General features: G+C 51.4%; 1 protein-coding gene across 1 annotated transcript in view; it reads right to left on the bottom strand.

Annotated features, from left to right (window-relative positions):
- Positions 1 to 26,498, bottom strand: part of GREB1L (GREB1 like retinoic acid receptor coactivator) — a 182,956-nt gene that overhangs the window by 13,033 nt on the left and 143,425 nt on the right. The window contains exons 16-28 of the mRNA XM_068165491.1: positions 25,892 to 26,089; positions 22,871 to 23,051; positions 21,319 to 21,511; positions 19,400 to 19,533; positions 16,252 to 16,591; positions 12,478 to 12,593; positions 11,876 to 12,120; positions 10,362 to 10,915; positions 9,538 to 9,640; positions 4,633 to 4,788; positions 4,329 to 4,468; positions 980 to 1,141; positions 473 to 677 (exon numbers count right to left, since the gene is read on the bottom strand). Of these exons, the coding sequence (XP_068021592.1) occupies positions 473 to 677; positions 980 to 1,141; positions 4,329 to 4,468; positions 4,633 to 4,788; positions 9,538 to 9,640; positions 10,362 to 10,915; positions 11,876 to 12,120; positions 12,478 to 12,593; positions 16,252 to 16,591; positions 19,400 to 19,533; positions 21,319 to 21,511; positions 22,871 to 23,051; positions 25,892 to 26,089 (2,727 nt within the window). The remainder of the gene's footprint in view (positions 1 to 472; positions 678 to 979; positions 1,142 to 4,328; positions 4,469 to 4,632; positions 4,789 to 9,537; positions 9,641 to 10,361; positions 10,916 to 11,875; positions 12,121 to 12,477; positions 12,594 to 16,251; positions 16,592 to 19,399; positions 19,534 to 21,318; positions 21,512 to 22,870; positions 23,052 to 25,891; positions 26,090 to 26,498) is intronic.

Raw genomic sequence — 26,498 nt, forward strand, 5'->3', positions numbered from 1 at the left:
CTCTGGCTGCAGCCAGCACCCAGCTGCCTGAGGGCTGCAGGAGGCACTGCTGGCTCCTGGGGAGCTGCTCAGCACCCAGCACCCCCAAGGCTCTTTCTTCAGGGCTGCTCTCTCCCCACTCTGCACCCACCCTGGATTTGTGCCTGGGATTGGCCTGTCCCAGCTGCAGCCCCTTGCCCTGTGACTTGCTGACCCTCATGCAGCTGGCACGGGCACACCTCTCAAGCCTGTCAAGACCCCACGGATGGCACACAGCCCACCAAACATCAGCCATGCCACTGAGAAGGCAGAGATCAATCCAAACAGGCATTCCACAGCCCCAGGCAGTCCTTACACCTGGGTGTACTCTGCACAGGCATTGCTGCTGTGACCAAAGCAGGCATGTGAGCAGCTGCTGCACCATGTCCCTCAGCGCCACACTGCCCCCCGTGGGTTTGGTTCTCTTGCCAGCAGTGCACTGAGGCTCTCTTACCAACTCCAGCGTTGTTGAACATGCCTGGCAGCACCAGCATGATGTGGTTGGGCCAGTATTTTCGGTAGAGGGGCATCTCATACTCCTTGACTACCAGGAGGTGGAGGTGGCTGATGCCCTCCATGGCATGGTAGAGGTTGAGGAGGCCATGCTCGTGACGCCCGCTGGAGGGAGTGAAGATAGGGCTCTTGACTGCATTCAGATTCTGCTGGAGCAGGAGACATTTGGGCAGCATTAGGTACAAACCAAGCTGTTCCTGACAGGGGGTTCTGCTAATTTGTTCTTCCCCCTGGATTTTATTGCTCATTGCAGCACATTCCTGGACACCAGGAAGACAAATGGATGCCTGTGCTCAAAGAGCTCAAGTTCTAAGGACAGTCAGGTGGGAATTATGCTAAAGACTACAGAAACCCCAGGCCCAACAGAACAAGCCCAGGCCAGCACCATCCTCCTGCAGCTGCAGGCCAGGCTGCAGGCAGGCAGCAGGTGGGCAGGAGCAGCACAGACCTTGTCAGAGACCAGTGGCAGACGCATGCTCTCCAGGTGCTTTCCCTGCTTGCTGAAGACAAAGTGACTCTCCTTGGACTTGGGGATTATGAAATGCAGCTGAACCTCTTCTCCCAGCATGGAGGATGAAAATGTGAATGCATGCAGAGTGGAGTCAGAGACCTGCAGACAGAAAAGCATACAAAAAGAGCAAGATTTGCAAAGAGGTAACACACCAGGACTAGAGGGCTACCTGCTCTTGCAATCCGTGCTGGAAGCCACCAGAGAAGAACATCCAGGATGTCCTCTTCCAGGAGCTGAAGCTAACATAAACCACATTACTTAGGCATGTGCCTGCCCCTGCTGTTTGAAAGAATCAGCTTTGTATACCCACACTGATCCTGGGCCACAGGGACTCTGCTGAAGATGGAAATTACTCAGAATCACACAGAATCATAGAATCAATAAGGTTGGAAAAGACCTCAGAGATCATCAAGTCCAACCTGCCACCCAACACCTCCTGACTAACTAAACCATGGCTTCAAGTGCCACATCCAATCCCCTCTTGAACACCTCCAGGGATGGTGTCCCAGCAGCAACCTCCCTAAGTATCTGTTTCTTACTGTCCACTATATGAAACTTGAGGGCTTTGGAAGCAGCAAGCACAGCAAAGCAAAGCATCCACCACAGCAAACAACATGGCTGGAGATCTCTTACAACCATCAGCATCCCCCTAAGGTGTGGAGAGCAGCTTCTCCACCACTCAGTTCTTGGCTTTTGCATCCTACTGCTGATGTGGCAGTGGCTCACACAAGCTCCTACACAGCCATCAGGACAGTGCTGAGCAAGCAGATCCTGATGCCCCCCCCCCCCCCCATTTACCACGTTACCAGTGCAAGTTAGGCCAGCCTGCAGCCCCTGGCTGCAGCCCCTGAGGACTCACAGCATGGGAGAGGTTGGAAAGGTCCTCTGGAGATCACCCAGTCCAAGCCCCTGCCAGAGCAGCATCACCCAGGGCAGGGCACACAGGAATGCATCCAGATGGGGCTTGAAAGCCTCCAGAGAAGGAGACTTCACAACCTCTCTGGGCAGCCTGCTCCAGGCCTCCAGCAGCCTCACAGGCAAGAAGTTTCTCCTCATGCTGAAATGGAACTTCCTGGGTTCCAGTTTGTGTCCAGGTTTGTGTTCCAGGTTTGTGTCCATTGCTCCTTGTCCCATCCCAGGACTGAAAGGAGCCTGGCCCCTTCTTGACACCCACCCTGCAGATACTGATAGACATTCATAAGATCCCCTCTCATCTTTCTCTTCTCCAGACTAAACAGCCCCAGGTCTCTCAGCCTTTCCTCATCACACATGTTCCAGGCCCTTCATCATCCTCACAGCCTCCATTGGGCACTCTCCAGTCCATCTCTGTCCCTCTTGAACTCAGGAGCTTAGAACAGGACACAGCAGTCCAGATGTGGTCTCACATCTCACAGAGTAGAGAGGAGGAGAACCTCCCTTGACCTGTTGGCTGTTCTTAATGCACAATAAGCAACCATTGGCTTCTTGGCCAGAAGGGCACATTGCTGTCCCATGGAGAACTCACTGTCCACCAGGACTCCCAGATCCTTCTCCATGGAGCTGCTGCTACATGTACTAGGAAACAAACTGTCCCAGGAGCTTTTCCCCAAGGGCTTGGGGCACAGAGCAAGGGGGAATGTGTGCCCACCACTGGCACTAACACAGCTCAGCAGAGCAGGGCTGCAGCACTCTGGGGTTTTTCCTGTGTGATACTCTCCTCAGCAGCCTGGGAACCCCAGCAGAGCACAGCAGTAACCAGGCCATGAAGAGTCTGGGTGAGCTCAGCTTGCACAGCACTGCTCTGAGCCATGGGAGCACAGGCCAAGTGCCTACATATCTGATGTCAGCCCACAGGAGCATCTGTCTTACTACAGGGTCAAAGGCTCTCTCTAGCCTTTGACATGAAACAATTAGCCTAAGGAAAGATGAGAGATGGAAGGGGCTTTGTTTAGGTTATGTTAAGGCATTGAAGAGTCTCTCTCCATAATGTTAGCTGTCCAGTGACCTCCTTTTGGGTGTGCAGTTTCTCTGAGTTCAGGTCTGGGCACCACAGCTCAAGAAGAACCATTGGAGAGAGCCCAGCACAGGGCCACTGGAACAGCTCTCATATGAGGAAAGGCTGAGAGAGCTGGGGCTGGTTAGCCTGGAGAAGAGGAGGGTGAGTGGGATCTGATCAATGCTTACAAATATCTAAGGGGTGGGGGTCAGGAGGATGAGGCCAGACTCTTGTCAGTGGTGCCCAGTGACAGGACAGGAGGGAATGGACATAGACTTGACCATAGGAATTCTATCTAAACATGAGGAGAAACTTCTTTACTGTGAGGGTAACAGAGCCCTGGAGCAGGCTGCCCAGAGAGGAGGTGGAGTCTGCATCTCTGGAGACTTTAAAGCCCTGTCTGGATGTGCTCTTGTGTGCCCTGCCCTGGGTAACCCTGCTCTGGCAGGGGGTTGGACTCTCTGGAGGTCCCTTCCAAGCCTCACCATGCTGTGATTCTGTGACACACACAGCCAACTCCTGCACAGACAGCAGAGGCTGCTATTTATTACTACTCCTTATGCTTGACCACAAGCACAAGGATGAGTGGAGGGAACAGCAGATGTCCTTTGTGGGGACTTTCCTGTGCAGCATGGTGTATCAGCCAGAGCTACCTGGCACTGTGCACTGCCAGGTCAGTGTCAGCACTGTGAGAGCTCAACAGCAAGCTGCTGGAGGAGATCAGCAGGCAAGGAAAGAGCAATTTGAGACAAGAAACTTCCAAGTAAAATGGTGCTGGTGGCTCAGAAATAATGTCTGAGCTCTTAACCAGGAATAACTTCCCTGCCAGCCTCCTGCAAGTACAACTTTGCTTTAAAGACCAAAAGTTTAACTAAGCAATTAAAGTGGTTGGTTTAGCCAGCAACTACTAAGCTACTGCTGAGAAGCATGCACAGCTCAAAGGGAGGAAGAAGGAGGCCTTCCAGTCTCCCATCACAGGTGTAGACAGCTGGCATTTAGGTAAGGTAGGCATCTCTTGATCTTACAGTCCTCTCCCTTGAGAGACTGCAAGCCCTCTGGGCAAGCTCTGGATGAGACAACCAGGAACAATGTTCACCCTCTGCCAGAGGCACTGGAGAGGACAGCTGCTCATGCAGAGGGTGGCAGACACAGTTCCAGGGTCTGTAGCTCAATGTCTCCCCTGAGAATGGAAGAATTCAACAATTCCATCTCAGGGAAGGTGAAAGGATGAGTCCTGACACCAGAGTGGTGTGCCTGAAGAGGCCACAAAAGAATGAAGGATGCCCTTGACCCCTGGACTCTGCCACCAACCTGTGCAGCAGGGTTAATGTCCATGTACTGATGGCACTGCTCACAGTGATGGAAGGTGTTGTAAGCTGCATACTTAGTCAACATCATGGACACAGTCTCCCTTTTCTTAGGTTCCTCTGATGTGGCTTCTTTGCTGGTTTCTGTGCACAAAGAGAAGGAGTAACAGAAGTTCTGAGTGCTGAAAACCAGAGGCTGTGATGCCAGCAAGGAGCAGAGGGGTGTTTGTGTTCTTGTGAACGACCACACCAGTGACACCTGAGTCTTTGCAGGGAAGCACTCCTCAAGAGCTCTGCTGTTTACTTACCTTGTTTCACTCTTGAGAGCTGCTCTGTGTACACAGGACTTATAGCTCTGTACTTGGGGTCATGCACACTCAGGTCAAAAGCCATTTTGCTGAAGATCTCAATGTCTGGCCAGTGGTCATTGCTAGACTGAGTGACCTCACTGCTCTCTGCATGACCTGCAACAACACACTTCAGGTTAGCAGCAGCAGATACCCAGTGGTGTCCACATGATGTCTGCTGAAGTGCCATTGCACAGGAGCTCACTCAGGTGTCCACATACAGACACCTCTCTGAACCTCTTAAACAGTGCTCAAATTGAAATTAGAACCCACTCAAAGTCATTCCAGAGGACTGGCAGCTCCTTGGAAGCTGCATATGGGAACAGTGTGGCCAGCAGGAGCAGGGAGGTCATTCTCCCCCTGTACACTGCACTGGTTAGGCCACACCTTGAGTCCTGTGTCCAGTTCTGGGTCCCTCAGTTTAGGAAGGAGGTTGACTTGCTGGAAGGTGTCCAGAGAAGGGCAACAAAGCTGGGGAGGGGTCTGGAGCACAGCCCTGTGAGGAGAGGCTGAGGGAGCTGGGGTTGCTTAGCCTGCAGAAGAGGAGGCTCAGGGGAGACCTTCTTGCTCTCTCCAACTCCCTGCAGGGAGGTTGTAGCCAGGCAGAGGTTGGTCTCTTCTCCCAGGCAACCAGCACCAGAACAAGAGGACACAGTCTCAAGCTGTGCCAGGGGAGGTTTAGCTTGGATGTTAGGAAGAAGTTCTACACAGAGAGAGTGATTGCCCATTGGAATGGGCTGCCTGGGGAGGTGGTGGAGTCACCATCACTGGAGGTGTTCAGGAGGAGACTTGATGGGGTGCTTGGTGCCATGGTTTAGTTGTTTGGGTGGTGTTGGATTGGTTGATAGGTTGGACTTGATGATCTTGAAGGTCTCTTCCAACCTAGTTAATTCTATTCTATTCTATTCTATTCTATTCTATTCTATTCTATTCTATTCTATTCTATTCTATTCTATTCTATTCTATTCTATTCTATTCTATTCTAGTGAAGGAGCCACAGAAGTGTCTTCTGCCCTGCTCCTCATCAGGCTGCTGAGGTATAATTCCCTCTGGTTTAAGCATAAACTGCTCAGAGGAAGGGTCCTGTCTGTGCAGAAGAGACAGGTGTAGTCTGGAGCCTCTCTGTGGTGCAGTGAGGATCACTGTACAAACTGAAGCCAAAGTATCCAAAGGCAAAGCCAAGAGAAAGAGGCACTGCACATTGCTGAACTAGCAGCAGGTGGCACTTGAGAAAGGCAGCAAAGGACACTCTCCAGTTGCAGGGTGGGATGTGGCCAGCAAAGGTCAGCTGGAACTTTGTTTTGCTCCAGCAGAGATCAGCCTAAAGTGGAAAGCCAAGTGTAAGTAGCAGGACCATCAGAAGGCACTGGCCAAGGAAACAACAGCTTGAGTAGGAGTCAGTTCAGTTTGCAAGGAAGTGGAAGAAAAGACAAAAGCAGGTAGGGAACTGAGGTTACTGATGGGAGAAAAAGCAAACTCAGATGAATGAAGGTTGGGACTGCAGAGAGGCAGCTGCTCACCCCACAAGGGCTGATGCAAGAGGATGTGTCCATGAAGAAGAGTTGGAGTTCCTGGAATTGCAGCAATGAGAGTATCAAACCAAACAAAAGGCAGGGGCTTCAGAGGGGCTACATCAAAAAGGACACTAGGAACAGGCAAAGCCCATGAGGAATGGGAAAAGCTCACCAGTGAATGAAGTTTTGTCTTCACTGCCAACAAGGGTGAGATATAATAAGCTTTGCCAGGTGTCAGGCTGGGCTAGACCTCAGGAAGGTGCATGACACCTAAACGACTTCCTTTGGTATCTGTCTCACCCCAGCTACACACATGAAATCTTGTGGTGTGATTTTCACTTTGACAGTTTGATTCTTTTAAGGGCATAAAAGGTTTCCTGTAAGTTAGGATGGAATCAAAACTCCAGAAGCTTGATACAAACTCAAAACAAGGAGAAAGAACATTCTCCATGGCAGTTTTCTGAGAGAGCAGGGATGTGAGAGAGGAGGCTGACTGAGGGCCACCAAAACTGCTCAGGGGGTTGGAGCAGCTCTGCTGTGGGGACAGGCTGAGGGAGCTGGGGGTGCTCAGCCTGCAGAGGGGAAGGCTCCTGGCAGACCCTAGAGCAACCTGCCAGTAGCTGAAGGGGGCTACAAGGAGGATGGAGAGAGACTGCTTACAAAGGCCTGCAGTGATAGGAGAAGGGGCAATGGCTGCAAAGTAAAGAGCAGATTGAGATGGGATGTTAGGAACAAATTGTGCACTGTGAGGCTGTTGGAATGCTGCAACAGGCTGCCCAGGGAGGTGGTTAGGCTCCTTCCCTGGAGATCTTCAAGGTGAGGCTGGACAGGGCTCTGGGCAACCTGATCCAGTGGAGGATGTCCCTGCTGAGTGCAGGGGGTTGGACTGGATGAGTTTTGCAGGTTCCTTCCAACCCAAACCATTCTCCAACTTGTCACATAGTGTTGTATCAAGGTGAGGCTTGACAGGGCAGCCTGATCTAGTGGAGGATGTCCCTGCTGACTGCAGAGGGGGTTGGACTGGATGAGCTTTGGAGGTGCCTTCCAAGCCAGAGCATTCTATGACTCAATACCAATGCACAGACAGTGCAGCATCACCATTGAAGAGGAGATACAGCAAGCTACAGAGCATTGGGCCTTTGACTTTGACCTTTGTATGCTTAACAACTTGGGGAGGGTGAAGGAAATACTTGAAGATGTCAAAGTAAATGGACAACATAAAAAAATGCAGCATGGGTTAAGGAAAGCAATCCTGTGTTGCTTCCACTCTACAGCTGCAGCAGAGCTGTGTCTCTGGCCAAAGGAAACTTCCAGTGTGAAGGATTTGATAATGCACTGTCTGACAAGCTGCTACCAGAGCTGAAGCAAATGGAGCCAGTGAAGGGTCTGTGAATTGAAAGAGTTGATTAAACAGAAGATAGCAACATGTAACATCACAGAATCACAGGATTAACCAGGTTGGAAAAGACCTCAGAGATCATCCAGTCCAACCTATCAGCCAGCACCACCTGATCAACTAAACCATGGCACCAAGTGCCGCAGCCAGGCTCCTCCTAAACACCTCCAGGGATGGGGACTCCACCACCTCCCTGGGCAGCACATCCCAATGGGCAATCTCTCTTCCTGGGAAGAATTTCTCCTCACCTCAAGCCTAAACCTCCCCTGGCACAGCTTCAGACTGTGTCCTCTTGTTCTGGTGCTGCTTGCCTGGGAGAAGAGACCAACCCCCACCTGGCTATGACCTCCCTTCAGGGAGTTGTAGACAGCAAGAAGGTCTCCTCTGAGTGTCCTCCTCTCCAGACTAAACACCCCCAGCTCCCTCAGCCTCTCCTCCCAGGGCTGTGCTCCAGACCCCTCCCCAGCTTTGTTGCCCTTCTCTGGACACCTTCCAGCAGCTCAACCTCTTTCCTAACCTGAGGAGCCCAGAACTGGACACAGGATTCAAGGTGTGGCCTCAGCAGTGCTGAGCACAGGGCACAAGGACTTCCCTGCTCCTGCTGGCCACACTGTTCCTGCTGCAGGCCAGGATGCCCTTGGCCTTCTTCGGCCCCTGGGCACACTGCTGGCCCCTGTTCAGCTGCTGTCAACCAGCATCCCTAGGTCCCTCTCTGCCTGGCTGCTCTCCAGGCTGTAGCACTGCATGAGGTTGTTGTGGCCAAGGTGTAGAACCTGGCACTCAGACTTGTTCAGTCTCATGCCCTTGGACGCTGTAAGCATTAAGGCAGATGTAGGTTAGCAATGGAATGAAAAGCTCAGAGGAGGGGCTGCTGCCTGACCACATCACAGACACCAAGGAACAGAGAAGGTATTTTAATTTCAATCACTGCTTCCCTTGGTCCCAAAGAGAACCTTTATAAGTGGGACAGTAACATCCATGGGTTGGAGAACAAAATGGCATTTTCCTTAATCAGTCTGGAGAAGCATTGCAGTACAAGTAGTGGAACCAAACCTCCCAGGCAAAGCCAGCTTGCTCAGCTGCTGGAGCTGAGGCACATCCCTGCCAGGCAAGAGGCCAGAAGACACAAGGCAGAGCTGCTCTTCCATTTGGCTGTTTCATCCTGAGTTTCTGGGGTACTTTAGGTCAAATGATGAGAGAGTAGCAGCCCCCAAGCTCCCACTCCAAGGAAAACACATGGGGTTTTCATCCAGCAGCACTTGCAGAGCAGGACCATAGATGAGTCCTTTCAAAGGTTTGACAACTGCATTGTCAGGCTATCAGCCCAGCAGTCATGAGATGAATGCCCTGTGGAGTTATCTTCAGAGTCAAACCACAGTTATGTAAAGAACACCCTGAAGAGGAATGATTTTTAAGAGGATTTGTGCTTCCCAAGGCAAAGTCCTGACACAGCACTTAATGGATCTGTGAGGTCTGACAAAGGACTGCCAGTCCAAAGAGGCTCCCCCCCACCTCCTTCCTCAGCATAGCATCTGAAAAGTGCAGACAGAAGATATCTTACTGAGAATTGGGAGGTGATGTGTAACTAAACATAAACAACAGAGCTCTTGGGGCCAGGAATGTTCTTCAATGGCTTATTTAAAAGCAGCCACTGCTTGAAGCCTAGCAAGGAGAGGTGAGATGGGCAGATGTTTTCCATTTACTCTTTTGTGTCCATTTTAATGCTATCCACACAGGTTAACCCAAACCACTTTTAACAGCACTCATCCAAGCCTGATATGAAGTTTGCATTTTGATTCAGCTGTACTGAATCCATGCAGACCCCTCCTGCATGCTGCTGGACAGGCAGGACAGGCAGGTCTCACTGTCTGTGAGCCTAGCAGTTTGTCACTGCTAAATAGCACCACAGCAGAGGCTCTTGGTGAGGGACATGAAGAGTGACTGCTGAATACTTACTGGCATCAATCTCTTCCTCATCATACACATCGACTTCCAGCAAGCGAATCAGCATGCGGAAGAGGATCCTCAGGAACTGCAGGTAGGAGCCAGTCTTCCCCACCTGAGCCAGAGAGGGGAAAGAGTCCAGATCCCAACTCAGAGTAACATGAAGGAAGGACAAGTTTCAGATAAATGCCTTTGGGCATCCCCCATTCTAGCTCTGTCTGAAGACAGGAAACATGACATAACATTCCCCAGTACCACAGAATGGGTTGGGTAGGAAGGGATCTTAAAGCTCATCCAGCTCCCACCCCCCTGCCATGGGCAGGGACACCTCCCACCAGCACAGTTTGCTCAAAGCCTCATCCAGCCTGGCCTTCAACACCTCCAGGGAGGGGGCAGCCATAACCTCCTTGAGCAACCTGTGCCAGTGTCTCACCACCCTCACTGCAAACAATGTCTTCCTAATTTCCAGTCTCAGTCTCCCTCCTCCCAGCTCAAAGCCATCCTTGTCTAAAGTCCTTCCCCAGCTTTCCTGTAGCCCCCTTCAGGCACTGGATTATGCTGAATGGATCTGTGAGCACAGCCTGGCCCACAGTCTGCATTACTGCTTCTCTGCTGATACTCCCCTGGCAATTTTCTGCCCACTGCCATCCATGTGTGTTTCATCAGGCTAAAGCACAAGACACAGCATCACCCTTCCTCTGCTTGCTGCTTCCAGCATGGACTTAGCCCTAAAAAGCGATTGTGTGTGGCCTTGCAGGGAGCCTTTATGATCTCCAGTCCTCACCCCTGGTATTTCACCCTGCTCATAAGGCAAGAGGAAGGAACTGCTGTCTTACTTGTGGTGGTCCTGTCAAAAGCAGCCGCCTGGGGTGAAAGCTCCTGGAGCCAGTGGCCTCGCCCTGATTGCTGAAGTCTGCGTGGTGCTGCCGGGCCGCTGTCCACTGCCGGTAGTACAGAGACTGCTCCTCGCTGGTCATGTCCTTGTGAAGCAGAGGCCTCAGAGAGCTCAGCCAGGACACGTCAGCGTGAGGCAGGAGAGAAGAGGAAGAAGGCAAACTCCCACTTTTCTGGGAGCTCAGAAGGCAGTAGGCAGCTTTGGAGAGGATGACGATGCGCGGCAGCGCGGCACGCAGGGCCCTGCTGTCCTGGGCAGCCCAGCGCAGCGGCTGCGAGGCGGAGGACAGGGAGGACACTTTGGAAGTGGTGCTGCTGGCCATCTGGTTCCCCAGCGAGTCACACTCCTGCTTCAGGCTCTCCTTGGCTGTGCAGCTGGGGAAAGCTCCCTCGTCGACGGAGCTGTGTGCCGCGGCCTGGCAGTCAGCTGCTGGAGCTTGCTTCTGGGACCTGTCCGCAGCGCTCGAGGAGCTCACACCATTGTCTGCCAGGGAACCTGGGGAGCAGCGAGCAGGCAGTGAGCAGACACTGGCTGGCATCAGGAAGTGCAAAGACATCAGGGACTCATTTCATCCAGGGGACAATTCCAATCTTCAAACACTTCTGCTGAGTGAGTGCTGCAGGGTGAGCTCACCGTGTGGCTCAGGTCAGGGTTTCACCATTTGGACAGAAACTCTTGACACTTCTTTGTGCCTTCTGCCAGGGTTCAGAGTCCAAACACCTGCCTCCAGCCCAGCCTCCCATTCCCCACCTGGGATTTGGAATTTCATAGTACAACCTTCTGAAATTCAAGTATAGGACACCACTGTACAGATCACGTTGACACTGCTTCCTATGGGGACAGAGCATTATTTCATTGCCACTTTAACATGAGCTCCCTCCTCCATACCAGTCAGTCTCAGGTGGGACATGGGAAGATCTGGTGTATGGCAAAGGTCCAGTTCAGCTCTCTTAATACCTCAAACTCATAAGGGAACAAAGGGAAGGACCCAGGGATGCAAGAAAGTTCCTGGTGGGAGGTGATGCTCCACTCATGCCTGAAGAAGTAGGGCAAGACCTCTCCACTCTTGGCAAGGAGGCCAATATCCATCCTCACCCATAGCTGCCCCTGCAGCTACAGAGCACTCTTCTACTCCTAGCATTTTATACTATCCATTTCTACTCTCATTTTTAGACCTTTTCAGGCTCCCACAGATGAAACCAGCAACTAATGTGAAATAGAAGTTTACAAACAAAACTGCCAAGGGACCCTTGGCTATGGCACCACCATCCCCCTTTAGCTGTACACAGCAAAACTGCTCACTGTGGAAGGAATCTGCTGCTAGCATTTCCTTGCCCAGCTTGCAGCATGGTGCAGGTAAGCAACCACTGGACTAAACATCTCAGTGTTTGCACTCGGATTCCAGCGACACAGGCACCAAGATGTGTGCTTCAGAGCAACAGCAGAGGGACTGACCTGAGGTTCCAGTGACAGCGCTGCTGTTACTCTGGGGTCGGTCCAGGTCTATCAGCAGCTCATCAGAGTCATTCTCGCTGCCATTAGCCTTCTCATGCTCCTTCTCGCTCAGGTCAAGAGCTACCACTGGCCTTCGAATGGCCTCCCTGGAGACGTAGCAGCAGGCCAGGCCTACCTCCTGCTCCAGCGCGGTCCGCGTTAAGTAGCTGGAGTCGATCAGCCGAAGGTCACAGTACTTCAGTGACCTGCAAGACCCAGCCCAAGGAGAAAGAAATGCTTTGTTTCTCTGGCTTTGATCAACACTCCCTGCCTTCCAGTGCTGCTAAAATAGCAATGAACAATTTCAATTGCCTGGAAACAGAGAAGTCTTTAACGCTGCTCAGCACAGCAGCTGTGCACTCACTGACCCACACGGGGCAGCAGCCTCTCACAAACCACACATCCCAGAACGGGAAACTGCTCCTCAATGAAGTCTGAAGCACATGTTTGGTGGTTTTTTTTTCCTCTGAAATAAAGGCCAGATGGTATCAAACCACTTACCCACCCCCCAACCTATCTGAACTTGCTAGAGAATAACCATAGAGCACAAACAACAACAGCACCTGGGGAAGGTTTCTCCTAGAGGGTCCTTGCCAGTTAGAATAACAATGCAAGGCAGACCTTCCAAATCCTGGTAGGTGCGAGGGATCCAGTCCTCCTGCTCATTCCCCCTCCAAGCCTGTGGACAGAGAGAACCCCAGTCACAATTAAATGGCACCTTCTAAACCTTCACCCCTTCTCTTTGCCAGTTCTTTGTCCACAGAGTTAGCTTTCCCAACAGCCAGCAAGCAGGAGACCTTAGAATCTCAGATCTTAGGTACAGACGTGCATGTTTTGTTTGTAGCAGTGTGTTAGTCAGGCATTAAAGGCACAGAAAAAGGATGCACAGCATGGTACTCAGAGCTGGAACCACACATCTGGTGTGGTGATAATGTGGTCTGTCAGAGAAAAATGCAGGTGATGCCTTCCATTTCATGTTGGCACAGATGAAAGTTCTTTGAAAGGAATGTGTGAAGCTCAAGTGAAACCTTCAGGTGGGGTATGAAAATGATTCCATGATCCTCAACTATTTGCTCAGATATTCTATATAATGAAAGATTACATGACAGAAAAAGGAAGACATGCTCCCTTTCCCTGGAGGTAGCTCCACAGGAAAGGACTCCTTAACGACAGTCTACCAAGGCTTCAACAGGCTGGAGGCATCAGGCCTTACAGCCCTCAGCCCTCCTGGCTCAGCCAACCTTACTGAGCCTGGCTGAGCCCATTTCTGCTCTCTCTGTTGGATGTAGACTCCTAAAACCAGTGTTAGATCTTGAGTCTGTGCACAGACTTCCAGATGACACAGGCAGCATTTGATCAAGACCTGAACCAGCACCCTACAGCAGCTGTTGAAATGAAACTCAGCTGGAGGGCTGAGAGGCTCACTGAGACAAGCCACAAGCACCACAAACACTGCTGGCAGGCAGGGTCATAGCCAGCCACTCCTGTCAATACATTGTGGGTACCAGGAGGCAAACTGACAACACAGTCTCCTCAATCTCTGCCCAGTCAAGGCAGGACATCAGCAGAGAAGCTCTCCCCAGGCATTTCCATTTCCATGTTGGGGCAATAGCAGTTCTGGAGAAGACTTGTACCTAGCTGAGACAGAGTCTTCTTCTCTGAGTCATGACAGGAAGCCAAACCACTCCAATTGCCCACTGCAAATGTTTATTGCTCTTCTCAGCACAGATGTGCAACATGAGGCCAAGTTCTCTTGATAGAGCAACAAGACTGATGCAAGCTTTGTGGGGAACTTCCCCACAAACCCTGTCATCAAGTCCCTCTTGGTTCTTCCAGTCTCAGTCTGCACCCTTGTCCTGTTCCCTCCTCCCTAGGCAGGCCAAGTTTTGTGGGTGATCTCCTCAGGCAGCTGCAGGGGATGGAACAGGAGGACTCACTGATGGCCCAGTGTGCCATTCCACCTTTGGAAAATCCCCACCAAAAAACCTCTAGGATTAGTTGTTCCTTAGCACAGGAAGAGCAGGATTTGGAGCAATATTCCCCTTTTCAGCTCTGGCTCTATTCTCTTCCCTCAGTCCTCATGTCTCTCCCCTGGTGGTTCCAGCATCCTCATATTCACAGCCACCCAGAAGCCACCACTGGCTCATGCAAGCAGCCTGGGCAGCAGAGTGCTGTGTGCTGGCTCAGCAGGGTCAGGCTGGCTGGGTGTTATCCTGCCTGCTGTGCTGGAAGGTGCTCTGAAAGTGCATGGCCAGAAAATGAAATAGAAGACAGACACAAAGCTGATTTGCCTGAGCCTAAGCCCAAGCCTAAGGACTTGAAGTGACTGAAGCTTTGAGCTGTGAACTTGCACAGAGATGTATATTTTAAACATCTTAATCAAGAGGTGCAGAGAGCTACAGCTCCCTGGGGCCCTCTCTTCTTAATGCCTGCCAAATGGTTTGACTCTGTCACAGTTAAAGGCTGTGCCTGGGCAACACAAAAATCTTATTGAAATGATTTCCTTAAAATCCCAGAATGGCTCAGGTTGGAAGGGACCTCAGAGATCATCTACTCCAACCTCTCCACCACAGGCAGGGACACCTCTCCACTACACTTGGCTACTCAAGGCCTCATTCTGGATCTCTGGGTGTACCATCCCCCTTGAAGCCTGGCTCCTTGATGGAAGGACAGATCTGGCTGGCTGGCCAGCATGGAAGGGTCCAGATACCAGCTCTGCAGACACAGCTGCCAACCCTCCCTGCCCTGCTGCAGCACCACACACTTTGCTGAGGTGAGGTCTCATCCTCCCTGCAACCAACAGCAGTTATTGGTGGGACCAGCATTTTGAGCCCCAGTCCCACCAGAAAGCTCCCAGTGGCCTCCTATTGCTCTCCCCCCAGCACAGGACCACTTGCTCTGGACCTCCAGCTTTGTTACTCCATCCAACCTCAGGAGAAGAGCCAAGCAGCATGGAGACTAAAGCAAAACTGTCTGCAATAACCTAGACTCAGTAGTATCACAGCTGATCCATTTTCTAATGGCAGCCAGCTGCCCAGACACAGGCTCACAGCTCTGCAGATACCCCCTGCTCTCCCAGGCTCCAGGCATGGCCAGCCAGCACAAGACTCACAGATGATCACCATTCTGCAGTGCCACTGGGGTGACCCATCTCAAAACTCACTGCAGGCTTACCTGTGGAGAGCTGCATTCTTCTCCTCCCTCCCTTCACATGCATGTTTCAGAGCTAATTTGTCTAGTCAAGGGTAAAAATAGGCACAGATTCCTACACCTCTCTGTACTCCTCAAAAACATCTGAGGTTGTGGGGGAGGGAGTAAGGATAACTATTTACAAGAGTCTCCATTCTTTGCCTGATGAAATTCCTCTGTTCCAGATTAGTGGCTGCAGAGATTCCCCTGCAACAGCTTCACACTCAATCCTGATCTGCCCTGCAGGCCTCACAGGCTGCTCCTGCAATGTGTGAGGGCTGCAGCCCTTTACAGCAAGGGGTGAGCAGACAGAAGCAAAGAAGCCCTCACAGGAGTCCCAGTCCAGAATGATTTCAGGTTGGAGTTAATGCCCAACCAAAACTCCAGCAGCACAGAGCTGCTGCCTCACGTTTTCTCTTCTGTGGCTACTGCTTTCCTCTCTTCCCTCTCCTGCTGAGGACCAGGTTTGAGAAGCAGAGGTTGTAGCTTCTTTAAAGGACATTTTACCTGCAACAGCTCTTTCAGAAAGGCTCACCAAATGCACTCCTTTCCTCTGTGTAACTTGCAGTAGAAACAGACAATTGTGCCTATGTGAGGCTTAGAGCAAGAGGCAGGACAGAACCAGAATTACTTTCAGACTGATGCCTGTGGCAGCTCTTTGCTGCATGTGGGAAGGGTAACTCAGGAATGGGTTTGGCAAACAGTTCAGCTTGGTGCCTGTGTGCTGTGCAGAAGGGGCTGCCAGGGGGCAGCAGTTTCAGAAGTCTATGACAAAGAGAATACCTCAGCAGTTACCAGAAGAGCAGAAGACAGGTGGACAGAGCACATGACAGATGGACAGAGCACATGACAGATACACTAGACAGACAGATTAAGCCAGTGGAAAGAATTAGTTTTCCTAAGGAGGTCTGAGCTCTGCTCCCTGAGACTCAGAGATGAAATCATTTGCCTCATGCTGTTACACAGCTTTAACAAGAGAGGTACTTCCCAAGTTCCTAAAGCATTGATCCTTATCCAAAGTGCAGCAAAACTCAGTGAGACAGACACAGAGCAGGCAGCCTTTCCCTGCAGACGTGGGGCAAGGGACACAGGACAGAGGTTCAGGTCACTACCAAGGGCATACAAACACATATTGATGTTCTACTAACCTTCAGCCGTGTCACAAAGTGTTTGGTGACAGCCAGCTCTGAGGCAGGATTCCCAAGGAGGATCTCAAAACGATACTGCAGCCCTAACTTGTCTCTCACTTCCTGCAGCCTCTCCTTGGCCAGCATGGCCAGCTGCACAGATGGCACCCGAATGACCAGCATGTGGCCACAGCCATTCTTATCTTTTCCTGGAGAAGTTATAAGGTCATCCATGATGCTGAGTGTTTCTGGTGTGCTGTGATCCCTCAGTGAGGCCATGGTGGTGAGAGCCATCAGAGCTTGGGAGTACTGCTGGATGAGAAGGTAGCAGCGAATCACCATGCTGTGCAGCCGGGGGTACCTTCGAGGAGACACAGCTCTGAGTTAGCACATGCAAAGATCACAGCAACTGCTGCCAACCAGCCTGCACCAGGACTGGCTGCTGAAACACTACCCTTGGGGTTTTCTGTGGCACTCAGAGAGTGAAGACTTTGATTTTAATGGACAGTAATTTCACACAAGATCAGTGTTGTAAGTGACCACATATCACAGAGTCACAGAACGTTTGGGGCTGGAAGGGACCTCCAAAGCCCATCCAGTCCAACCCCCTGCCAGAGCTGGAGCACCTGTACCAAATCACACAGGAACACATCCAGGTGGGTCTTGAATATCTCTAGAGGGGGAGACTCCACAACCCCCCTGGGCAGTCTGTTCCATAATGGTCCAAATAGAGGAGACACAGAGCCAAGCCTTGAGTAACTGAAACTGTAAACTCTGGTTACCTTCCTGTGCCTCAGAGTTTCAGTCACACTGCCTTGAGAGACACAGATCACCTCAGGCCACTGCACATGAAGAGCACAGCTGAGCAGCTGCTTTGCTGTCCATGAGCTTTTCTCCTATGAGCCTGGACTCCCATTGCTGTTGCAAGCATTTTGTGGGAGAAGGACTTCAGCACTGCACATCTCTCAACTCCTCACCAGAAAGTCTGATTTACCAGCAGGGGCTGCTGGCTCTGAGCCAGCTCTGAGCTTCCAGCTTGCCTTTTAACTTAGCTAATGTTTCTTTCTCTCCTCACAGCCACATGCAGGGACAGCAGATAAGAACTCATAAAGCAGAATGCCAAGAGAACAGTATTAAGATCTACTCAAGGAAATAGCACTCTGGTTCTGGACACTGCCCCCCGCTTCACTCACCATCATCACACAGAGAAACTCTATGGCTGGTGCCTTCAGTGCCAGCCTTGTGCCACAAAACTCCAAATGACTAAACCAGTTTAAAGCTCCAGATTTATCTGGTCTCTTTCTTGAATGATTTAATGGGATCCCTGTGAATGAAGTGTTGTGTGTCTTTGAACAGAGGTGCAGTAGCTTGCCCTGTGTGCCACAAGCCACTCATTAAATCAATATATCTCTACAATACACTTCACGCCTCCTCCCCCTGCACTTTTGCTGCTAAAACCATGGAGCCTCTTTTACAACACCAAAATGTCTGCAGTGTTTTCAGCTGAGCCTGTGGGGCTCATCTGCTCAGATGGAATAACCCAGCTCCTTGAAAACAGAGGGCAAGTTGATAAACTGGGATGCAAAAGCACATCCTGGCCCCAAGGCAGAGGTTCACCTCCCATCAATTTCTGGTCCTCCCCCAATGTACTGTCAGGGCAATATTTGCACCTGCACTAATCCTCCTATAGCCTTCTCCCCATTCACAGGTTAAGGACAGAAAGGGAGCAGTGGTGAGCACTGTCTCTGCCCCTGGGCCAGAAAGGCTATGAGAAGCCTGAAGGCTTGACATGCAAAGAGTAACTGAGCTTATCATGATTTAGCACATCCACTGCTCCCATACTTGTAGATAAGAGTAAACATGACGGATTAATGATGCACTTGCACATGTTCTTAGCAACAAGAATCACTGATACTGTATTTTACTTCACAGATACAGACCCATTTGCAGTTATAATAGCCACCTAAGTAAACCAGGAAAACAGTGTGGGAGACACTGCTGCTGATCTAGCAAACATCAAAACACAGTGACAACTATAGCCTGAAGTGCTCTGAGGGATCTGTCCTGCTGATGTGCAGCACAGGCGAACTCCCCAGTGCTGTGAATTCCCCAGTGCTGTGACAGTATTGCCTTCACTCCTGCACTGAGTGCCTTTAATCATGGAGAGCTGCTACCCAAGCAGCTTAGTCAGGCAGCTGCAGGCTACTAAGAAGCCACTCTGAGCTGCAGGAAGCAATACCATAGCCCTCTAGTGAAACAAAACAAAACAAAACTGATGGTTGTGAAAGGCCATCACTCACCTGGGCCACCACTAACAAGACTTTGGCAGTCTCAACAAGACAGATGCCAGAAGTGGTGAGGAATGAAACCTCTGATACCTCCTAGGCACAGAGAACACCAGAGCAGAGCCTGGCCTACTGCTGCATGGGCCTAAGTTCCTCTGGAAGCCAAAGGAGGGCATCCCCTCCTTCACCAGCACTACATTTGGTACAGAAACAAAGAGCTGCATACACTTCACAGATTCCAAGATCAGTGTCAAAGGACATCATGCCTCCACCCCTCTGCAGTGGGGCTCATAAATCCACACAGACACACAAAGGTGAGGGTTGGAAGGGACCTCTGCAGATCAGCCAGCCCAACCCCCCTGCTAAAGCAGGCCCAGTAAGATTGGGTTGCCCAGGATCAGATGTCCAGGTGAGTTTGGAATCCCTCCTGAGGAGACTCCACAACCTCTCTGAGCAGCCTGCTCCAGGGCTTACAGGAAAGAATTTCTTCCTTCAGTGAAACCTCCTGTGCTCAAGTCTGTGCCCACTGCCCCTTGTCTTGTCACAGGAGCTCAGTCCCATCTTCCTGCCCCCCACCCTTTAGCTCTTGCTGAGCACTGAGGATCCCCTCTCAGGCTGCTTTTCTCCAGACTAAACAGCCCCAGCTCCCACAGAGATGCTCCAGTCCCCCCAGCATCTTCATGGACCTTGCTGGACTCTCTCCAACAGTTCCTTACACCTCTTGAACTTGGGAGCCCACAACTGGACACAATACCTTGAGGTCACATCTGGAGTATTGTGTCCAGTTCTGGGCTCCCAAGTTCAAGAGGTGTAAGGAACTAAACCTATCAGTGTCATTCAGATCCCAGTGCAGCAGAATCCCAAGCTTCCAAGCCACTTCCTACCTTTCTAGAAGAGTGTTGACCATTTTCTCAAAGGTCTCATCACACCTCAGCAGGGGACTTGTGACTCCCCACTGCAGGGATTTGCTGTACTCGTTCAGACCGAAGTACAGCTTGTCCTCGCCCGCTGCGTCCTCCTGTTCCACACAGAGACAGCAAAAGCTGTGAGGCAAACTGCAAACCACTTGAATTTCCTCAGCTAATTGCAAAGAGCAATGGACAACAGTTCCCAAAGTATCCTCTCTTCCCCACCCAGTGACACCCTTGCAAAGAATACAACAGAATGCCAGTTGTTGATCACTTGTCATCTCGCTGCAGCTAGGAAAGGTAGGCAGAGGTGCTTGCAAGTTTTCCAGCTGTCATGGTTTGACACGGGTGCCTTTAAGATCCATAAGCTGAGGACCTCCAGGAGGTCCAGGGGTGGACAGGACACTGTAATCTTTTGTTATTTCATCCCCATAATGCCTGCATCTCCAACATAAAACTGGCTGCATGGAGAGTTTCTTCCCTTTCCCTCCCTCCCTCTCCTTCCTGATGCTGCTCCCTCATCTTTGTGATGCAGGGGAGTTAGCCCTTGGCAGAGGCTTGGAGCTGGAGAGCCAAACTGCAGCTGCATCACAGGGGTTTGGGAATGGGAGGCTGCAGAGAGGCTTAGTATGGGGGAGGGTGGAGGTGGGGGGGTGCCATTTGAGCCTGGATTTCTGGCCTGGTTTGTTGGAGGCTGGGGCAAGCATTGGCCTAAGGAGGTTCTTTGTGGCCTGGGGATTTCTTTGCCTTTTCTATGCTTTGCACTGCAGTATTAGTTGTGAACAGCACTTCCATTTCAACTTCCCAATTCCATCCAGTCCATGGGGGGAGGGATTTTTCCCTTTACGTACTCTGAGAAGAGTTAAAGAGAGCCTGTCCTGCTCCTACAACTGAGACAGCAGTGTGTCTGCTCCCTGTGGCTGCAGAGGGTCTCTGGACAGCACAGCTGTCCATTTCTTTGCTGGGATGTCAACCTGCAGACAGCAGGCAGAGGGGCAGAGCATTTGCTGCCTCAGTGTCAGGAGGCCTTTGGGGGCAGCCCAGCCCTTACAGCAATGTCACTACCAGCATAACGAATCACAGGCAGCCTCCCTCTGTTTTGGGGTGTGGTTGGGGGGTTTGTGCTTTGATTTATTTAGTTCTCATCAGAAGACTGCAAGCTGCTGATTTGTTTTTGGAAACAAAACCTTCTCTGGCCCATTTTACAAGAGGTGACCACACTGGGTTGTGTTATCAGGCAAGCTTTGCACAGTCATCCAGTCTTCTGTTTCCACCACTCAGTTTGACTTCAGCTGCTTTTTAAAGCTACACTTTCAGACACTTTAACAGACACCAAGAGGCCACTCAGCACAGCAGAGTCAAGCATGATACAAATATGCCAAACAAAGAATAGGAAAAGGTGTGGGGGGGTTTGAATCAGATTTAGCCAAAACTGCTGGCTGAAATGGTGAACAAAAGTCAATGGCTCCAGGAAGACCTTCTCTGCACAATGCTGGCACCTCCTGTACCACTGCTTCTTAACCTAACACATGGATGGATTAGTACCAAAGAAGTAATGATCAGATCAGACTATGTGACATGGAACTTGCAGCCTAAAGTCAGACTGCTTGCCAATGGCCAGCCAGCTCCTGAGCTCTACGGCATTGCTGCACAGCTTGGCCTGGCCAGACCACAGCAGCTCCTCATGCTGCATGTATGGACAAAGGGCAAGTGCAGCTCCTGGGCCTGCATGGCAATGCTGCCTCTACCCCCAGCATCCCATGGCTACCTAAGAGAAACACTCCAGCAGAGAAAGAGCTCCCTTGATAACAATTGTCTTTAACACACATCTGCCAGACTGCTTCAGGTAACTCTACACCAAAGCCCACAGCTGAAACGAGCAGTGAAACACTTACCACAGAGTCAAACTGTATCCAGTGCACCTCATTGCTAGAGCTGATCCGGGACTGCTGCGTTTGCAAGGCGTAAGGGAAAGAGCTGACCTGAAGAACAATGAGGTTGAATGCCTCAAGGACCTCCCTGCAATTAATAACTCTATCAGCCAGACCATGGCTAGGCTCGCCATGAGACAGGGAACTTGAAATGGCACTGCAGAGATAAGAATGCAAAGAATTGCCTTACTGACATCCTGAGACTCTTGCAGGAAAATCTCCACATGATCACAAGTCAGAAATCTCTCCAGAAGGGTGAGAGGTTTGAGGGCTCTCTCTGGGCAGGGTCAGGCAACAGAGGGGAAAACAAGGAGCACAATCTGCTGACAGCAAGAAGGTGAATTAATGTGCCAACTTAGAAGAGCATGGGGTGGAGAAAACAAAAGATGAGCCAGAACTGATTCAGTCCCTGGCACTGCTGTGTGAGACGTGAGGGGAGGGCACAGCAGCGCTTTGGCAACACCCAGTGGATTTTCCAGTCTGAAACAACCTGTCTATAACAGACTTGGGGCTCTGATAGTCTCCTGATTTTCTGATCCTGGAGCTCTCTTTGCCTCCAGGACATTCAGGAGTTTTATTTGGAAACAAATACTAACACTAAAGAAAAAGAGGACAAAAATCCAACCCAAAGGACAGCACAGGCAGCAACAAACACCTGATGGTGAGGATCAGGAAGGAGGAATGCTGCTTTTATCTGTATTCAGCTGTTCCTCAGGGCGAACATTTTGCTCATCACAACTCTGATAAATCATGTTAGGACTTTTCCTCCTCAGTCTACCCACAGGAAAAGAGCAGAATAATTACCTCTGGTTATTTACTTAGCAAAGTTGTGATTCAGTGTGAGGAAATGTTTCTGCACAGGTGTGTGTGGGGGGCTGTGTTCAGAGCTAATGCTGGCCAAATCCAGCACAGAGGGGGTTTAAATCCTCTTCTCACAGTGGCTGGGGCGTGTTTCAGGTTCTGCAGAGGCAAGTGGTTGTAAGCAATTCTTATGTTACTAACAATCAAAACATGATAAAAACAGGCTGGGTGAGGCCTTGAGCAACCTGGGCTAGTGTGAAGTGTCCCTGCCCACGGCAGGGGGTTGGAACTGGATGGTCTTTAAGGTCCCTTCCAACCCAACCCATTCTGTGGATCTCTGAATTCAAACATGAGTGGCTGGAGAGCAGGGGAGGTTTGGGGCTGAACAGAGAGAAAGAGGTGGGAGGGGAAAAAGAGAGGAGGAACAAAGGAAGTTGCAAAGCTGCCTTTTGTCCCTGGATTTCAGCAGCACAGCACTTCCTACAAACACCCTGGTTAGCCACCCAAAAATCTGACGCTAGCCTCACCATCTCCAGTGGGGTCAGAGCCAGCTAACAAACGTCCTGGGCAAGCAACCCCCCAGGTGATTTCTGATTCTGAAGCACCACACACACGAGGCCTAGAGAAAGCCTTGGCTGTGTCAGGTTGGGGCTTCAGAAAGCCCTGACTGCAAGGCACGGGCAGAGAGGGGCTGGGGGTGCGTGAAGGCAGCTACCTTGTCAGATCCACGTGGGCATTGTCGTGCACCAGCACGAAGAGCGTGTAGGGGTTCTGCTTCACGCGCCGCAGGAACAGCTCCAGCTTGGCCTGCACCTCGCCGTCCAGCCGCACCACGTACTTCTCAGCCCGCTGGTACGCCGAGCCCGTGTCCTCCAGCCCCAGGTCCACCAGCACACCTGCCACAGAGGGATGCAGCCAACACCTCTCCCTTTGAGAGCATCCCAGCATGCAGCATCGTTGGCAGGCTGCCACTCCTCCGCTGCTATGGGGACACAAACTCCTGGCACAGGGCTCGGCTCAGTGCCTCTGTGTTGGATAAGAAGCTGGCTGATGGCTGGGCCCCCAGAATGGAGCTGAACCTGGCGGGCACCCAGTCACCAGTGGTGTCCCTCAGGGCTCAGTACCGAGGCCTGTCCTCTTTAATGTCTTCATTAATGATCTGGATGAGGGCACTGAGGGCAGCCTCAGTCAGTCTGCAGGTGGCACCAAGCTGGGTGGCTGTGTCCATCTGCTAGAGGGCAGGGAAGCTTTGCAGCAGGATCTGGGCAGGTGAGAGCATTGGCCAAGGCTCATTGGATGAAGTTCAACAAGGCCAAGGGCCAGGTTCTGCACCTGGGTCACAACAACCCCGTGGGGAGCTACAGAGCTGGGGATGTGTGGGTGGAAAGCTGCAGCTTGGAGAGGGACCTGGGGGTGTTGGTTGGCAGTCACTGACCAGGATCCAGCAGTGCCCAGGGGGCCAAGGAAGCCAATGGCAGCCTGGCTTGGGTCAGAAGCAAGGTGGGCAGCAGGGACAGGAGGTGACCATCCCCTGTGCTCAGCACTGGGGAGGCCACACCTCGAGTGCTGTGCTCAGCTCTGGGCCCTCCCTCCAGGAAGGACATTGAGGGGCTGGAGCCTGTCCAGAGCAGGGCAGCCAGGCTGGAGAAGGGCCTGGAGCCCCTGGGCTAGAGGAGGGCTGAGGGAGTTGGGGGTGTTCAGCCTGGAGAAGAGGAGGCTGAGGGAGACCTCCTTGCTCTCTGCAGCTCCCTGAAGGGAGGTTGGAGTGAGGAGGGGACAGCCTCTGCTCCTTGGTGCCAAGGGACAGGAGCAGAGGCAATGGCTCCAAGCTGCCCCAGGGGAGGCTCAGGCTGGAGCTCAGGCAACATTTCTGCCCTGGAAGGGATCTCAGCCATTGGCAGAGGCTGCCCAGGGCAGTGCTGCAGTCCCCATCCCTGGGGGTGTTCCAGCAGCTGTGGCCCTGGTGCTTAGGGACATGGTTTGGTGCTGAGCCTGCAGTGCTGGGTGGAAGGTTGGACTGGCTGAGCTTGGAGATCCCTTCCAACCAGATCCATTGTGGGATTCTGTGACTTAGCCAAATCCCTGATACACTCTAGTGTATGACTATCCACATCTGACCAGAATGTGCTGATTGGCTTCTGTACTTCTTTTAAAGAGTGTCTGAAGACATTTCAAAGACTTTTCACACTCCCAAAACAAAACAAAAACCCTTCAGGCCTCCACAGACATTTCCAGGTCAGTTCAGCTGGCTGTGCCTCATGATCCTAGGCCAAGCTTGTCTGCATTTAGGTAACACATTAATCCTGCTCAAGTTATCCTGACCTTTCCTTTGCAAAACCAAAATAAATCATAAATATACACAAAACTGCCTCTCACTGATATCAAGAACTTTTTTTGATGCCCTGCTTCAGTGCTCCTGCCAACACAAGCACTCTCCAGCAGTCTTTGCCATGATGGATTGCCATCACGCTCACGGAATGGGCAGGGTGTGATGCAGAGGGCTGTGAACAGCAGCTGAACTAAAGAAGCTGCAGCAAGGCACTGTGAAATGTGGCTCACACTGTGCCATTGCCAGGGTCTCAATGATTTTAAGAAGCAAAGACCATTAATATTAAAAACAAGAGAAATAGTGAAAGCCTGCTAAGAGATAGCAGCAGACAACTGCTAGTAAAATGTCTGAAGAATCAAGGAATGGAACAGAAGTCCTCATAAGGCTCTGGCAGAAAGGAGAGGAATCCTGTACTTAAGTGTATTTTATTCTCTTCCTTTTGCCAGCAAAAGAGTACACAGCAGAGGAAAAAGCCAACAGAGATGGGCCACAACACTGAGCACTAGGAGGGCTCATCTGCACTTTCAGAAGGAGTGTGGCTGTTTAATTCAGAGTAGAAAACAGGAGGGGAAAAGGCCAAACCACTCCTAGATGCATTACTCCAGCAGCCCACTTCCAGTGCAGACACAAGGGATCATTAGATAAAGCTGGAGGCAGCAGAGAAAAGGCTCCAGCTGATTCAAAAAATACAATCCTTAGCACACCACTATCCTGAGAACTTTATTATTCCCAGAGTAATAAATCCCAGAGATCAAGAGCTGGAGAGGAGCAGACATCTCCATGGATAGTCCTTGGCTCTATCAGACAGGAACTTTCTCCACAGAGAAGCTCTTGTGCTTTCCTGGATACACATCAGCCACTGACAGAGTGGGTAGAAGAGGTTGTTCTCAAGGCAGGCACCTGTCTGCTAAAGCTTTCTTGTTCTTGAAGCATTTGGTGCCAGCCATGCTCAGACAGAGATCCCCAGACAAGAGAAGTCCCCACCTGAGGAAGCCTGGCAGCTCTGGTGTGCCAGTGTGTGTGTTACCCAGGCAAGAGAGCTTCCTGCTCCTGGCTCCGTGCTAACCCCTGTGAGAGCCTGTGCTCAAATGTGGGCCTAGGACAAATGGCACCAACAGGGCTAGGGGATAAAAGATGTGAGGAGCTGCATTTCCTCTCCTGACAGATGGATGCTTCCCCAGGTCCTGCATTCCTCAGCCCTGGATGAAGATGGCCATTTCTTTTGACACTTCCACAGCACAGCTTGGGCTCAGTTGGTGAGAGGAAGGCACTTGGAGTTCACCAACTAATGGAGCTAACACTGAACACGCAAAATGCTTGCTGGAGCAACTTCTTCATTTACACCAGGCAGGATTCCATAACCTCCCAAACTTGGGTTTGAGTCCCTGTTCCCTCCCCCCCCCGTACCTGACTGTCGAATCCGCTGAAGCGTTTGCTGCACCAGGACCTCCGATCGGGGAACTACCACGATGAAGTCTACTTTGCTGAAGTGGCCCAGATCCAGGCTCTGATTGCCACTGTCTGCAATAGCACAAACCTGGGACAAGAGCTTTCTGGCAACTGTGAGCTGTGGCTGGTAAATTTGGAAGGTATCAACATCCAAATCTAGAGCGTGTTTGTGCGGGAAAGAAAACACAACACAACAAAGAGCAGGTTTGCTTCTCCCACCCTCCCAGGAAAGAACCCTCCCAGCAGCCTACCCTCTACTGCCAGGAAAAACAAATAGCCCAAAGAATCAATCACCAGAATAAATCCCAACACTCTGGGGAGCTGTTTACAGATTGAAAGCACCAGCTGGTGGCAGGCCAGAAGTGCTGCTCCCCAGGGCACACTACTAGGACCTGTTCTGTTTGATGTCTTTATCAACAATGTGGATGAGGGGACCGAGGCACCCTCGGTCAGTCTGCAGATGGCACTACACTGGATGGCAGTGCTGACCTGTTGGAGGCTAGGAAGGCTCTGCAGAGGGACCTGGCCAGGCTGGATTGATGGGCTGAGGTCAGTTGTGCTGGGT

The sequence above is a fragment of the Melanerpes formicivorus genome, unplaced genomic scaffold, assembly GCF_026170545.1.
Source record: "Melanerpes formicivorus ecotype bairdi unplaced genomic scaffold, bMelFor1.0.p_v2 SCAF_89, whole genome shotgun sequence".
In the NCBI taxonomy this organism is placed as follows: Eukaryota; Metazoa; Chordata; class Aves; order Piciformes; family Picidae; genus Melanerpes; species Melanerpes formicivorus.